General features: G+C 38.7%; 1 protein-coding gene across 4 annotated transcripts in view; it reads right to left on the bottom strand.

Annotated features, from left to right (window-relative positions):
* sim1b (SIM bHLH transcription factor 1b) overlaps window positions 1-3,356 on the bottom strand; it is a 28,911-nt gene extending 25,555 nt beyond the window's left edge. For all 4 annotated transcript variants that reach the window (XM_056455152.1, XM_056455153.1, XM_056455154.1 and 1 more), the window contains exons 1-2: window positions 3,300-3,356; window positions 2,364-2,707 (exon numbers count right to left, since the gene is read on the bottom strand). In XM_056455152.1, the coding sequence (XP_056311127.1) occupies window positions 2,364-2,538 (175 nt within the window). In that variant the 5' untranslated portion in view covers window positions 2,539-2,707; window positions 3,300-3,356. The remainder of the gene's footprint in view (window positions 1-2,363; window positions 2,708-3,299) is intronic.
* Between the last annotated feature and the right edge of the window lie 11,644 nt (window positions 3,357-15,000).

The raw sequence follows: 15,000 nt of genomic DNA, 5'->3' as shown, positions 1-15,000 counted from the left end.
TTTTTCACGTTCGTACTGTTCTTGGCTTTGCGCTATAATTAATTAAAAAGGCTAAATTAATGAAAACGATGTTTCTCTGTTCAGCCCGTTCAAAGGAAGAAAAATCCGTTCGAGCACTAATTAGAATTCACGGGTCCTCAGTGCCTCGTGCTCGCGGTGTCCAGACTGCACGCGCGCCCGGTAATGAGCGCGGCGGGTGCACAGTCACGCGCGTGACCAGGAGAGAGCGACCCTCACAGCAACTCGATCCTCTCAAAAACACACTTTCACCAGCTACAGAAAACCACTGAGCCCTTTGTCTGTCTGTCTTTCTGTCTATCCATCATTTATATTCAAATTTGCTTTAATGGCATGCCAAATTATAGCCTACATATATATATATATATATATATATATATATATATATATATATATATATATATATATATATATATATATATATATATTATTATTATTATTATTATTATTATTATTATTATTATTATTATAAATATATATTAATATATATTGCTAAAGAATTTGTGATGTTTACATTAAACAGAATATTAGGCTAGAAAAGAAATAAAATTGTAGTATGAAGAATTAACAGTAGACATATTTAACAATCAACATTTTAGGATAAAATAATAATAAACAATATTTTTAACAATCAACATTTGAGGGTAAAACAATAATAAACATTTATTTTTAATTCCTAGTTGGCTTTTCTGTGTGGAGTTTGCATGTTCTCCCTGCGTTCGTGTGGGTTTCGTGCTCTGGTTTCCCCCGCAGTCCAAAGAAATGCGGTACAGGTCAATTGGGAAGGCTAAATTGTCTGTAGCGTATGAGTGTGAATGCGAGTGTGTGGATGTTTCCCAGACATGGGTTGCGGCTGGAAGGGCATCCGCTGCGTAAAACAAATGCTGGATAGGTTTGGCGGTTCATTCCGCTGTGGCGACCCCAGATTGATAAAGGGACTAAGCCAACAAGAAAATGAATGAATGAATTTATAACAATTTAAAACCTACCTCTCTCTCTATATATATATCTATCTATCTATCTATCTATCTATCTATCTATCTATCTATCTATCTATCTATCTATCTATCTATCTATCTATCATGCAATGTAATGTAATATGCATTGATATAGCACTCTATAACATCTATACTCTTATAATGATTGGATTTAATTTTAATTAAGTGCTAAATAAAATTTTATATAACTTTCCCATCACGTTCAGTGTTTTTTAAATCGTTTATCATTATGCACGTTTTAATTAAACTGTATTTAAAATATGATTATTATTATATTGACTTACTGATCGCTTCGGTAACCTATATAGGCTAAATGTTATAAATGTTAAATACTTCATCATGCGTTTACCTGTTCAATTTTGACTCTGGTGTGACGAACATCTGCTAAGAAAATATATCTATTTTTAATTACAAATAATAATTATTTATCGTAATTTATAACTGGTCTATTTCTGTGAATGTGTGAAGCTACGAAAAAGCCACTATATATGCAAAAACTTCAAAATACAAATAAATAAAATAACAAATAAAAATAACAAATGATAAAAACTGTTTTCAGACAACAACACAATAAAACAAACAGGCAGTGTGTATTGGAGATTTATAACCAAAATAAATAAAGCAATCTGTCCGGAGCGAAAAATAAGGCTAGAGCCTACATATCTAAACTCCAGACAGCCTAAAACTGTTGTTACACTGAAATTAATTCGATTTAAGTGATTGCAAACAATTTATTTGAACTGAATTTAAACAAACAAATTAAGTTAAACATTACTCCACTTGTTTGTTTAAAGTCAGCCCAAATAGCCATTGTTTGGAACCACGTATTAAACGCAATGAAACATTTTTTTCCAGTGATTATTATTATTATTCTCCTATCTTATTATTAATTATTAGCTTATAACATTATTAATCAACATGCTATTATCATGAAGAGCGAACGCGCACATGCTAAACTCATCAGCATGCTCTTTAATTAGTGCATGAGAGAGATATACAGTCAATATATAGATATACAGTCAAAATTATTCGCCCTCCTGTGAATTATTCATTTTCTTTCTCAAATATTTCCCAAATGACGTTTTACAAAGTAATGAATTTTTCACAGTATTTCCTACAATTTTTCAAACGTCTCATCGGGTTTATTTCGGCTAGAATAGGTGCAGTTTTTAAACCTTAAACCAGTTTAAGGTCGATATTATTCGCAATGGTTTTATACAACTGTTCAACTGTTATACAATGACTTGCCTAATTACCCTAACTTGACAAATTAATTACTGCACGAGCTAAACTGATCGGGATCCTCTTTAATTAGGGCATAAGAGTAAATGAAGGTACATATCTGACCTTGCGGGAACACCAGTCTCATCTTCAGGTAGCTGCTGGTCAGTCTGATGATGGACGCTTTGTCCAGTTGAGACGTGATGGCGGACGGCAAAGGCAACATTTTGGCGAGCTCGTAAAACTCGCTGTTCTCCTTCTCCCGCCGCGTCCTCGCCGCAGTCTTTGATTTCTCCTTCATCGTGCCGTTAATCGCGTTAAAATCCCGTCAGAGTGCCGGTAAATCCGCCGGGAGGCGCGAGCACAGGTGTGGAGGAGTCGCGGGGACGCACATCTGATCGGACCCGCGCGCAGCCGCTGCCAATCACAGCACTGCAAAACTCGCACATGCACTCGCGTTTCTGACGATCCTGCTGACAAATCACACACACACGCGCGCACACACACACACGTTAAAAGTGTTGAGCCTCCAAAACAAGCCTAATACGTAGACATTTATTTATATTTATCCTAGTGAGTTTCCTTGAATATATCCAATATTTTTTTCTCACATCAACAAAACAACGAGAGTAATAAATAAATCAATAATAAATGTATAGAATAATCACATTTTTCTTTAGTATTTCGTCATTCTCAGTTTAGCCAATAAATAAATAAATTAAAACACTGCTCACATTGTCTTTAGTAGGCCCAACATTATTCTCAGTTCAGCCATAATAAATAAATAAATAAATAACTCACATTTTCTTTAGTATTTTATTATTCTCAGTTCACCCACATTAAATAAATAAATTGATTAAAAGACTGCTTACATTTTCTTTAGTAGGCCCAATATTAATCTCAGTTCAGCCATAATAAATAAATAAATAAATTACTCACATTTACCTTAGCATTTCATTATTCTCAGATCAGCCACATTAAATAAATAAATAAATAAATAAATGTATAGAATACTCACATTTTCTTTAGTAAATAAATAAATAAATGTATGCATCAACTCACCTCTTCTTTAGTATTTCATTATTCTATTCTTCAGTTACTCTCTTGAGCTTATCATCAGGTACCGAGTGTGTGCGAGTGTGAGCGTGTGTGTATGTGTGTGTGTGTGAGAAAAGAGGGGGAGAGGTTTGCGCAAACAAAACTGTCGAGCTTGACAATAACAATCTTAGCTGTTTGCATGAAACTCAACTATAGGCCTTAAGGCCAAAACCTAAAGACAACAGTTGGTTTAATTCGATTACACTTCTATGGCGTTTATGTCACGGTCTATTTGTTGTATTATTTACTGTTTAAGCCCACTTACATTAACCTAATTAACAACCCACATTAAAATTACCGTGCTGTTTTAACCCAATGCTAGGTCAAATGTGAAAAACCCAACAGTTAGAATGTAAAATAAATAAATTATTGCATTGCAAAACAGTGCATTTAAGTGCTAGAGTTGTTGCACATGCATAATTCCCTGTTTTTGGTCTATAAACAATATACCCTGAAAAAATAAGCATGCACCCATGTTAACTAAATTGAAATAAAATTTGGATATACAAGTCACACCTCGTGTAAAAATACTGGAAAATATGTTTGATTATTTTTTTCTATTAAATCTGAGTTACGCTTTTTAACCTAATGGATGGGCTTGTTCTTACTTTACGTTGGGTTACAACAACCCAGCATTTTTAAGAGTGCTTCACTTCACAAATGACCCATCGCGAAGATTAAAAATTCATTTGCACACGCAATAATTTGATTTATTTTATTTAAGCGTCTTTAAAATTCACGTATAGTCTAATGCATGTATAATCTTGAGTTCACAAACCAGCCTTAAAGATACAATAACATAATTCATAATAAAAAGGTAAACTTATTGAAACTGAGAAGATAAGACTTCGTAAATAAATATTTGATTGATTTTAATTTCACAAACACATTTATTACAATTTGTAACCATTTAACATTGCACGATAATATAATTTAAATCAATTTATTTGTGAAAAACAACTCGTTAATTACAAAACACATCCAAACATCACAACACCATTCACGCTCAAAAACAGTAATCGCATGTGTCAGTTGATAACAAATAAAATCAACAATAAATCTAGATACAATCATTGTTGGATTTATAAAAAATAAAAAATAGCTTGACCAATAATAAAAGTAATTAATTGACATTTGTATTTCTGCTATTTCCTATATTTAAAACCCAAAATAAAAACCTGCTTTGTAAAAACAACAACGCATTAATGAAAATAAATGAGTTATAATATTAAAAAAGTGGATAAAGTCTCTGTAAAACAATGAAAAACTAGCTTCTCTGTCAAAATTATTTATTTTCATGTCGTTTTTCAGTGAATTTTTCTTATACAAAAAAGTTAACAGACTGTGCACCGTGTAATATTCTCCAAAACAAGTCTCCTCCCCTTTTCAACAGAGAGAGAGAGAGAGAGAGAGAGAGAGAGGGAGAGAGAGGGAGAGAGAGAGAGAGAGGTGAAAATGAGAGAGAAATCAGGCCGAACAGCTCCAGATCACGCGCGCACTGACACACTTTTAACCTCACAGGAACTATTTATCACCAACAAAAGCCTTTTACCTTCTCAAGAAAACATCAGGCTTTTCTTGTCTTTTTTTCCTCCTGCTCGTGCATGACAAAATTCCTCCCAGAGTGGTTTTCACACGCACGAAACCTCTGTGATATTTTTGGATAACCTGACAAACACCCGGCCGAGGAACATCTCTGCATTTAAAGCAGGCAGCATTTACTGCTGCACTAGACTTATTATAAACATGTTATTATTTATTTGAGTTCATTAAACAAGAAACAACTGATTCGATTTATTTATAATTGAGATTTTATTATGGGTGATTAAGCTAATTGTTGATAAAATATTAATAGCCTGCGCGGAAAATAAAACACGACTTTCGTTAGCATGGCTGGGTTAATTAAATGTTGATAAAGTAGTATTATTACTCGGAAAATAAAACATGACGACTACGTTTTTGTTATGGATAAATGGCTAATTAGTTATTGATAAAGTAAACGCGGATAATAAAACATGAACGCATTTCATTATGGATAAATAGGCTAATTAGGCTAATTGTTGCTAGAGTAGTCTATATTGATATGGGGAAAATAAAACATGACGATTGCGTTTATGTTATGGATAAATGGCTAATTAGTTGTACATAAAGCAAAACGATGACAATAAACATGATCGTGTTTGATTAGCATGGCTAAATAGGCTAATTAGGTCAATTGCTAAAGTAGTCTATATTTATTCAGGGGAAAACGACGACGGCGTTTTTGTTAGCGTGGATAAATAGCCTAATTAATTGTTAATAAAGCACATATATAAAATAAAATAAAAATGACCAACGCGTTTTAATTACCACTAGCCTATAAGCTATTAAATCTAGTTGCTGATATACGACCGTTTTTAGCATGGCTAAATAATCAGGCTAATTTTTGATAAAGTAGCCTAGGTTATATTAATACGCAGAAAATAAACATGATTTAATTAAAAATGTACAGCATTCTGCTATACAGGCCTAATTTTAATTGTAATTGTAAAAGGCTGTGGTTCGTTTATTAGCGGTGTTTTGCACACATTACCGGCGAGTTTGAAAGGAGAGATTTTGAAGATGTGGAAACAGCTCATAATCTGTCGATCATATTAATCATCACATTAATCCGTGTGTGTTTGATGGGAGCGCGGTCACGCATACGCTTGTGTCATTAGCAGGGAGCGCGCACCCTCAGAACGCGCCCCATGCATTCTCAGCGGATAATAGAGAAACATGTGCGTCCTTTCATTTTAATCTTCATGCAGACTGACTAGCTTTTCACAAGCTAACCCAACCCCCCCCCCCCCCAAATATATATCGAGCTTTGCACGTTTCTGTGATGATTATAAAGGTTATAGTTAACCTAAAATATAGCTTCTTATATATAAATATGACTATTTAATTTATAAAATATAATGTCTGTGTGTGTGCATGTTTGTTTGTGCTGTTTGTCCATTGTGAAAAAGTCAACATTATATATTCGTGTATTGGGTGATATTTTCAGTCAAATATTAGTCAGTTACATATGTAAAGTTTAATTTTTTTGTATACAAAAAATAAAACTTTACATATGTAACTAACTAACTAACATTTGACTGAGTATTTCAGTTAATACATTAATATATCTCTTTCTTATATCACTATAGTCCAGACTTTATATCAGATCTTCAAAATATAAATCTCAGCAATGCTATACAAACTCAATTTCATACATGCAGTCTTTTACTGGTTTGTAAATGCTTGATTCTGATTGGCTGATGATCAATCTAAGGAGTTATTTTCAGATAAACACTGCTAAAGTGGTTCCAGCAGGGTTTGAGCACATTATGCTCCATATCACTGCACTGATTTCCAAAATGTTTCATACCATTTGCAAACTGGCGCAATCTAAATAATCTAAATATTCTGCCACCAATGGAGTAAGTAAAATAATCTAGTTTTTCCTTTTGATTTAAGATTATTTTCCTACCCCATTGGCAGATTATTTTGCTTGTTTTAAGAAAAATAAAATCGCTTAATTTCGACGTATTATTTCTTAAAACAGACACTGTTTTGCTTGTCTAGAAAACACTTCTTGATTTAATAATTTTTAGATATTTGGACTAGAAACAAGACCGAAAAGCATTTGTTTTGCTGTCCAGTGGACATTTCAGCATGACAGTGACCCAAAACACACAGCAAAAGTTGTGAAGAAATGGTTAGCAGACAAAAACATGAATGTATTACAGTGGCCCAGCCAAAGTTCTGACCTAAACCCAATTGAGAATCTTTGGAGGAAGCTAAAGATCAGGGTGATGCCAAAGAGATCCTCAAAACACTGTAAAAATACGGGGTGCCTCAAGGATCAGTTTTAGGCCCTTTACTGTTTACAATATACATGCTACCCCTGGGAGACATTATTAGAAGACATGGGATCAGCTTTCACTGCTATGCAGATGATACTCAATTATATATTTCAACTAAACCTGACGAGACGTCTAATCTGTCCAAGCTAACTGAGTGTATTAAAGATGTTAAAGACTGGATGACCAACAATTATCTTCTCTTAAACTCAGACAAAACAGAATTATTACTTATTGGGCCTAAATCCTGTACACAGCAGATCTCACAACTCGATCTACAATTAGAGGGATACAAAGTTAGCGTTAGTTCTATTATAAAAGATCTGGGTGTCATATTAGACAGCAATTTAACTTTTAAAAATCATATATCCCATGTCACGAAAACTGCTTTCTTTCATCTGAGAAATATCGCTAAGTTACGAAGTATGCTATCCATCTCAGATGCAGAAAAGCTAGTCCATGCTTTTATGACTTCTAGGCTGGACTACTGTAATGCACTGTTTGCTGGCTGCCCAGCATCCTCTATTAACAAACTTCAATTAGTACAAAATGCAGCTGCCAGAGTTCTAACCAGGTCTAGAAAATTTGATCACATCACCCCAATTTTATCCTCCTTACACTGGCTGCCTGTTAAGTTTCGTATTGAATTTAAAATATTGCTTCTTACATATAAAGCTTTAAATAATCTAGCTCCTGTTTATCTAACCAATCTTCTGTCTCGCTACAATCCAACTCGCTCTTTAAGATCTCAAAACTCAGGGCTTCTGGTAGTACCTAGAATAGCAAAGTCGAGTAAAGGAGGTCGAGCCTTCTCATTTATGGCTCCTAAACTCTGGAATAGCCTTCCTGATAACGTCCGAGGCTCAGTCACACTCTCCCAATTCAAAACTAGATTAAAGACCTATCTGTTCAGTAAAGCATACACTTAGTGCACCACTTAGGGGGCTTCCACACAGGTTATGCATCTTGCTGATATACACTGTGAACATCAGCTACGCTAATTATTTTCTTTATTCTCCATTTCCACCTGGGGATACTTTTCCCGAGGCCCTCAGACTATGCAGAGTCACTGATTCGATCCAAGACCAACGACGAGATGATCCCAAGGTTTCCATATCCTGGACCTGGCCGAATCCTGAACAACTACTGCGATGGTCATGGAAGAGTGGAGAACATGAGACTGTTTCCTATGACGCTCCAGAGACAGACGAGTCTTCGCTGAGGCCAGCTTCCAGCCTCCGCCACTGAGACTGCAGCTCTGCACAAGACGTTTGGCCAGCGGAGAAATTAAAATGGTCGTGCCCAACTGAGCCTGGTTTCTCTCAAGGTTTTTTTTCTTCACTTCCGCCTTTAGTGAAGTTTTTTTTCCCTCTCTGCTGTCGCCACTGGCTTGCATGGTTCGGGATCTGTAGAGCTGCGCATCGTTGGATTTGCTCTTCAGTATTTGGACTCTCAGTAGTGATTATTTAACCACACTGAACTGAGCTAAACTGAACTGAACTTAAACACTACAAACTGAACTACACTGTTCCTATTTACTGTGACCTTTTATGTGAAGCTGCTTTGACACAATCTACATTGTATAAGCGCTATACAAATAAAGGTGAATTGAAAACTGAAAAGTTGGAGCTCATCGATAAAGAAAAAGGGGCAAAAATAGTAGTAGAGTCATGTGAAAAGCTGATCAGCAATTATATCAAGTGTTCGATTGCTGTAATCGCCAATAAAAGCTTTTTTATTGATTATAGAGAAGGGTATGAATAATTTTGGACATCTCACTTTTTGTTCAAGTGTAAATAAAAGCTGAGGATTATTATTTACCACAATTATGCCTCTTGTACATCGTGTTATTATCCTTTGGGAGAAGCCCGTGTCATTCATGGTCCGGTGGATATTTCACTACGACATCGACCTGAAGCAAAGCAAAAGTGGTGAAAAAATGGTTAACAGACAAAAACATGAATGTTTTGCAGTGGCCCAGCCAGAGTCCTGACCTAAATCCAATTGAAAATCTGTAGAGGAAGCTAAAGATCAGAGTGATGCCAAGGAGATCCTCAAAACTGAAAGAGTTGGAGCTCATCGATAAAGATAAATGGGCAAAAATAGCAGTAAAGTCATGCAAAAAGCTGATCAGCAATTATAGCAAGTGTCTGATTGCCGTAATCGCCAATGAAAGATTTTCTATTAATTATGGTGAAGAGTATGAATAATTTTGGACATCCTCAGCTTTTATTTACACTTGAACAAAAAGTGGGATTATTATTTACCACAATGATGCCTCTTGTACATTGTGTTATTATGCTTTGGGAGAAGCCCGTGTCATCCATGGTCCGGTGGATATTTCACTACGACAACGACCTGAAACAAAGCAAAAGTGGTGAAAAAATGGTTAACAGGCAAAAACATGAATGTTTTCCAGTGGCTCAGCCAGAGTCCTGACCTAAATCCAATTGAAAATCTGTAGAGGAAACTGAAGATCAGGGTGAGGCCAAGGAGATACTCAAAACTGAAAGAGTTGGAGCTCATCGATAAAGATAAATGGGCAAAAATAGCAGTAGAGTCATGCAAAAAGCTGATCAGCAATTATAGCAAGTGTTCGATTGCTGTAAAAGATTTTCTATTGATTATAGAGAAGGGTGTGAATAATTTTGAACATCCTACTATTTGTTCAAGTCTAAATAAAAGCTGAGGAATATATTTTTCCACAATGATGCCTCTTGTACATCGTGTTATTATCCTTTGGAAGAAGCCTGTGTCATTTATAGTCTAGTGAATATTTCAGCACAACAACGACTTAAAACACAGCAAAAGTGGTGAAAAAATGGTTAGCAGACAAAAACATGAATGTATTACAGTGGCCCAGCCAGAGTCCTGAAGGAATCTGTGAAGGAAGAATCTGTGAAGGAAGCTAAAGATCAGAGTGATGCCAAAGAGATCCTCAAAACAGAAGGGTTGGAGCTCATCGATAAAGAAAAATGGGCAAAAATATTAGTAGAGTCATGCAAAAAGCTGATCAGCAATTATAGCAAGTGTTCCATTGCTGTGATCGCCAATGAAAGCTTTTCTATTGATAATAGAGAAGGGTATAAATAATCTTGGACATCCCACTTTTTATTTAGGTGTAAATAAAAACTGAGGAATGTTATTTACCACAATTATGCCTCTTGTATATCATCTTATTATCTTTTGGGAGAAGCCTGTGTCATTTATGGTCCAGTGAATATTTCAGCACTACAACAACAAAAGCACACAGGAAAAGTGGTGAACAAATGGCTAACAGACAAAAACATGAACGTTTTGCAGTGGCCCAGCCAGAGTCCTGATCTAAACCCAATTGGGAATCTGTGGAGGAAGCTAAAGATCAGGGTGATGCCAAGGAGATCCTCAAAACTGAAAGAGTTGGAGCTCCTGTTTAAGTACAAACTTGCTGGTTGAAGTCAGAATTTGTCAGGGATATCAATAATTCTGGGCTTGACTGTGGTTTATGTGCATTGCTGACTTTTTTAACTGTACAAATGATAACATTTATACGAAAGTATTTACAAATATATGGCTTTATTGATTACAAGAAAGCATAAACAGTGAAGGTCAAGTGTGCTTATGACCAAAAGCATACAGGAGGCTTTGAGGGTGAAATTAAACACTCCTCAACATCAAGGAAAAGTCACAGAGAAAGAAAAACGTCACTGAAAAGCTGCATTTGGTCTTTTCCCATGATCTGAAGTCATTTCTCCAGGATTTACAGCTCCAGAAGTCTGCTCTGAACGTCTTTAATGCAATATACATTTACAGCAGCAGCTTCTTTACAGCGCTGGGCTTTCTTCATGGATCATTAATGTGGGCTCGTATGAAGCGCAGAGGGTTTAATCGTGGGCTGTTTCAGGTGTCGCCGTCTAGACGTCAGATTCCGCTCAGATCTGATGTGTATTCGATATAATAAAGCACATACGAACATTCAGCGAGCAGTGCTGGGTCAAGTTACTGTTAAAAGTACTATTTTACAATCTTAAGTCTGTCATTGATCTTTAAATATGCGCAGATAGATTAACACACACTTTCACGTTACTTTCCTTAAAAAGTACACCTAGTTATGTGTTTATGTTTAGTTAAAACATGTTTAAATAAAGAGATTGAAGACTAGAATACATTAACTTTCATAGTGACTTGACCCAGCACTGCCAGCGAGGTTATTTAAAGTATTAATAACCCACTGCCCTCACTCTCTGTGTCTCTGTTGGGGTGAGTGATGTGTGTATGTGAGTGTGTGTGTGGAGTGTCATCGCTGCCAACAGTGTGTGTGTGTGTGTGTGTGTGTGTGTAAGTAAGAGTGTGTAATGTGTGTCTCCACTATCAGTGTGTGTGTGTGTGTATTTGTCTGTTTCTGTATGTGTTGTGTGCATTTCAGAGAGAGAGAGAGAGAGAGAGAGAGAGAGAGAGAGAGAGAGAGAGAGAGAGAGACAGACAGTGTGTGTGTGTGTGTGTGTGTGTGTGTGTCTCCACCATCAGCCAATGCATCTCAACAGTGAGTGTGTGTAGTGTACATCTCCATCGTCAGTGTGTGTGTATATGTAGTGTGCATCTCTATCATGACTGTATGTGTGTGTGAGAGAAAGAGAAAGTGTGTGTGTGTGTGTGTGTGTGTGTGTGTGTGTGTGTGTGAGCTGAACTGGTCCTGAGTGTGTTTATCAGCAGGTCACCACAGATCATGCGCCGCAGGAAGTCACAGCACAGAGTCATTTCCTGTCTGAGCAGCAGATGATTGGAGATGCAGAGAGTGCGAGACGCATCCAGGAGACTCATTAACAGACAGAGAGAGTGAGAGAGAGAGAGAGAGAGAGAGAGAGAGAGAGGGAGAGAGAGAGAGAGAGAGAGAGAGAGAGAGGGGAGAGAGAGAGAGAGAGAGGGAGAGAGAGAGAGAGAGAGAGAGAGAGAGAGAGAGAGAGAGAGAGAGAGAGAGAGAGAGAGAGAGAGAGAGAGAGAGAGAGAGAGCCTACATGCAGAGTTGTGTAGGAGCATCCTCAGGGTATAGAGGAACAGAGCCAGCAGTGCATGCAGGGCAGAATAAGGCCAGTCTCCTCTCCTCGTGCACATCGAGGAAACAAACAGTCACATTTTGGAAACACATAGAGATGAGTGACCCCAACTCTTATCATCTTAAAGCCCACAAAAACCCCCTGCAAACACAAACCAACACAATGAATATGACTAACAGCAGCAGCATCAGGACATGGACATGATCACCCACAGGATCAAGCCCAATCCAATAATAAATGCAGGAACAGAAGAGTATCTGATTTACTGGAATAAAACAAAGTAAACCACAGTGTTATTAAGACCTAAATTATGACCAAATACAGGCTAAGTGCTCACAGTCTGACTGTAGAGACGGGCCGATACAGACAGAACTGGCAACCCAGAGAGAGCCGCATCTGACCACACTCTGCCTGATACAGACAGAACTGGCAACCCAGAGAGAGCCGCATCTGACCACACTCTGCCTGATACAGACAGAACTGGCAACCAGAGAGAGCCGCATCTGACCACACTCTGCCTGATACAGACAGAACTGGCAACCCAGAGAGAGCCGCATCTGACCACACTCTGCCTGATACAGACAGAACTGGCAACCCAGAGAGAGCCGCATCTGACCACACTCTGCCTGATACAGACAGAACTGGCAACCCAGAGAGAGCCGCATCTGACCACACTCTGCCTGATACAGACAGAACTGGCAACCCAGAGAGAGCCGCATCTGACCACACTCTGCCTGATACAGACAGAACTGGCAACCCAGAGAGAGCCGCATCTGACCACACTCTGCCTGATACAGACAGAACTGGCAACCCAGAGAGAGCCGCATCTGACCACACTCTGCCTGATACAGACAGAACTGGCAACCCAGAGAGAGCCGCATCTGACCACACTCTGCCTGATACAGACAGAACTGGCAACCCAGAGAGAGCCGCATCTGACCACACTCTGCCTGATACAGACAGAACTGGCAACCCAGAGAGAGCCGCATCTGACCACACTCTGCCTGATACAGACAGAACTGGCAACCCAGAGAGAGCCGCATCTGACCACACTCTGCCTGATACAGACAGAACTGGCAACCCAGAGAGAGCCGCATCTGACCACACTCTGCCTGATACAGACAGAACTGGCAACCCAGAGAGAGCTGCATCTGACCACACTCTGCCTGATACAGACAGAACTGGCAACCCAGAGAGAGCCGCATCTGACCACACTCTGCCTGATACAGACAGAACTGGCGACCCAGAGAGAGCCGCATCTGACCACACTCTGCCTGATACAGACAGAACTGGCAACCCAGAGAGAGCCGCATCTGACCACACTCTGCCTGATACAGACAGAACTGGCATCCCAGAGAGAGCCGCATCTGACCACACTCTGCCTGGTACAGACAGAACTGGCAACCAGAGAGAGACGCATCTGACCACACTCTGCCTGATACAGACAGAACTGGCATCCCAGAGAGAGCCGCATCTGACCACACTCTGATACAGACAGAACTGGCATCCCAGAGAGAGCCGCATCTGACCACACTCTGATACAGACAGAACTGGCAACCCAGAGAGAGCCGCATCTGACCACACTCTGATACAGACAGAACTGGCATCCCAGAGAGAGCCGCATCTGACCACACTCTGATACAGACAGAACTGGCATCCCAGAGAGAGCCGCATCTGACCACACTCTGCCTGATACAGGACAGAACTGGCATCCCAGAGAGAGCCGCATCTGACCACACTCTGATACAGACAGAACTGCATCCCAGAGAGAGCCGCATCTGACCACACTCTGCCTGATACAGACAGAACTGGCATCCAGAGAGAGCCGCATCTGACCACACTCTGCCTGATACAGACAGAACTGGCATCCCAGAGAGAGCCGCATCTGACCACACTCTGCCTGATACAGACAGAACTGGCATCCCAGAGAGAGCCGCATCTGACCACACTCTGCCTGATACAGACAGAACTGGCATCCCAGAGAGAGCCGCATCTGACCACACTCTGCCTGATACAGACAGAACTGGCACCTTAGAGAAGGCCGCATCTGACCTCTACATTATGCTCTACACTGTGTTCAATTCTCCTTTTTCAGACATTTCAGCCTGTTTTATTACACAATTCAACAATTGACAAGGAAATCTCTCTCATTGCATTGGTAAAACCAAGAATAATCATTTCCAAGGAAAAAGTCTCACAACTTCTAAAAAAATACTGTCCAACAGTGGAAACAGAGGAGCCAGCCTTACACACTTCTCAGAAACATGACAATGGGGTTTCTCTCATTGCAAAAAGGATTTAGGATTATTCAATCTCTGGGTTTAAAATTGAATTGAAAGAGTTGACAGCAATAGCTAAAGAGGGAGGGGGTGGGGGGGGGGAGGTGTATGATGCTGCCTGACTGAAAAAGAGAAAGAGGATCAGAGGTGGAGAAAGATCTGTTCACAGTCAGAAATCAGCGCTAATCAATGATGATGGCGAGTCTCAGAGCGGCGGCGCCCTCTAGTGGCAGATAGAGGAAAACACACACGCACACTGATTATGGAGCTTAAAATATGCCAAAATTATCTGAATTTAAATTGTTAATCTACTCCTCCATGTTGATGACTCCTGACATACTTTCTGCGTGATCTAAATTTCACACAACAATTTCTTGTTTTCAATTTTAAAATCTAGAATTTTTATCTTCTTTTGAATATTTATTTATCGATTTTTTTGCATTTACAATTTAAAGCAGCACATACCACAACCACAGCATTGAAAGGA

This window comes from Danio aesculapii, chromosome 4 (assembly GCF_903798145.1).
Source record: "Danio aesculapii chromosome 4, fDanAes4.1, whole genome shotgun sequence".
Classification (NCBI taxonomy): domain Eukaryota; kingdom Metazoa; phylum Chordata; class Actinopteri; order Cypriniformes; family Danionidae; genus Danio; species Danio aesculapii.
Note: the sequence above shows the minus strand (reverse complement) of the source record. Positions and strands in the feature narration are given on the sequence as shown.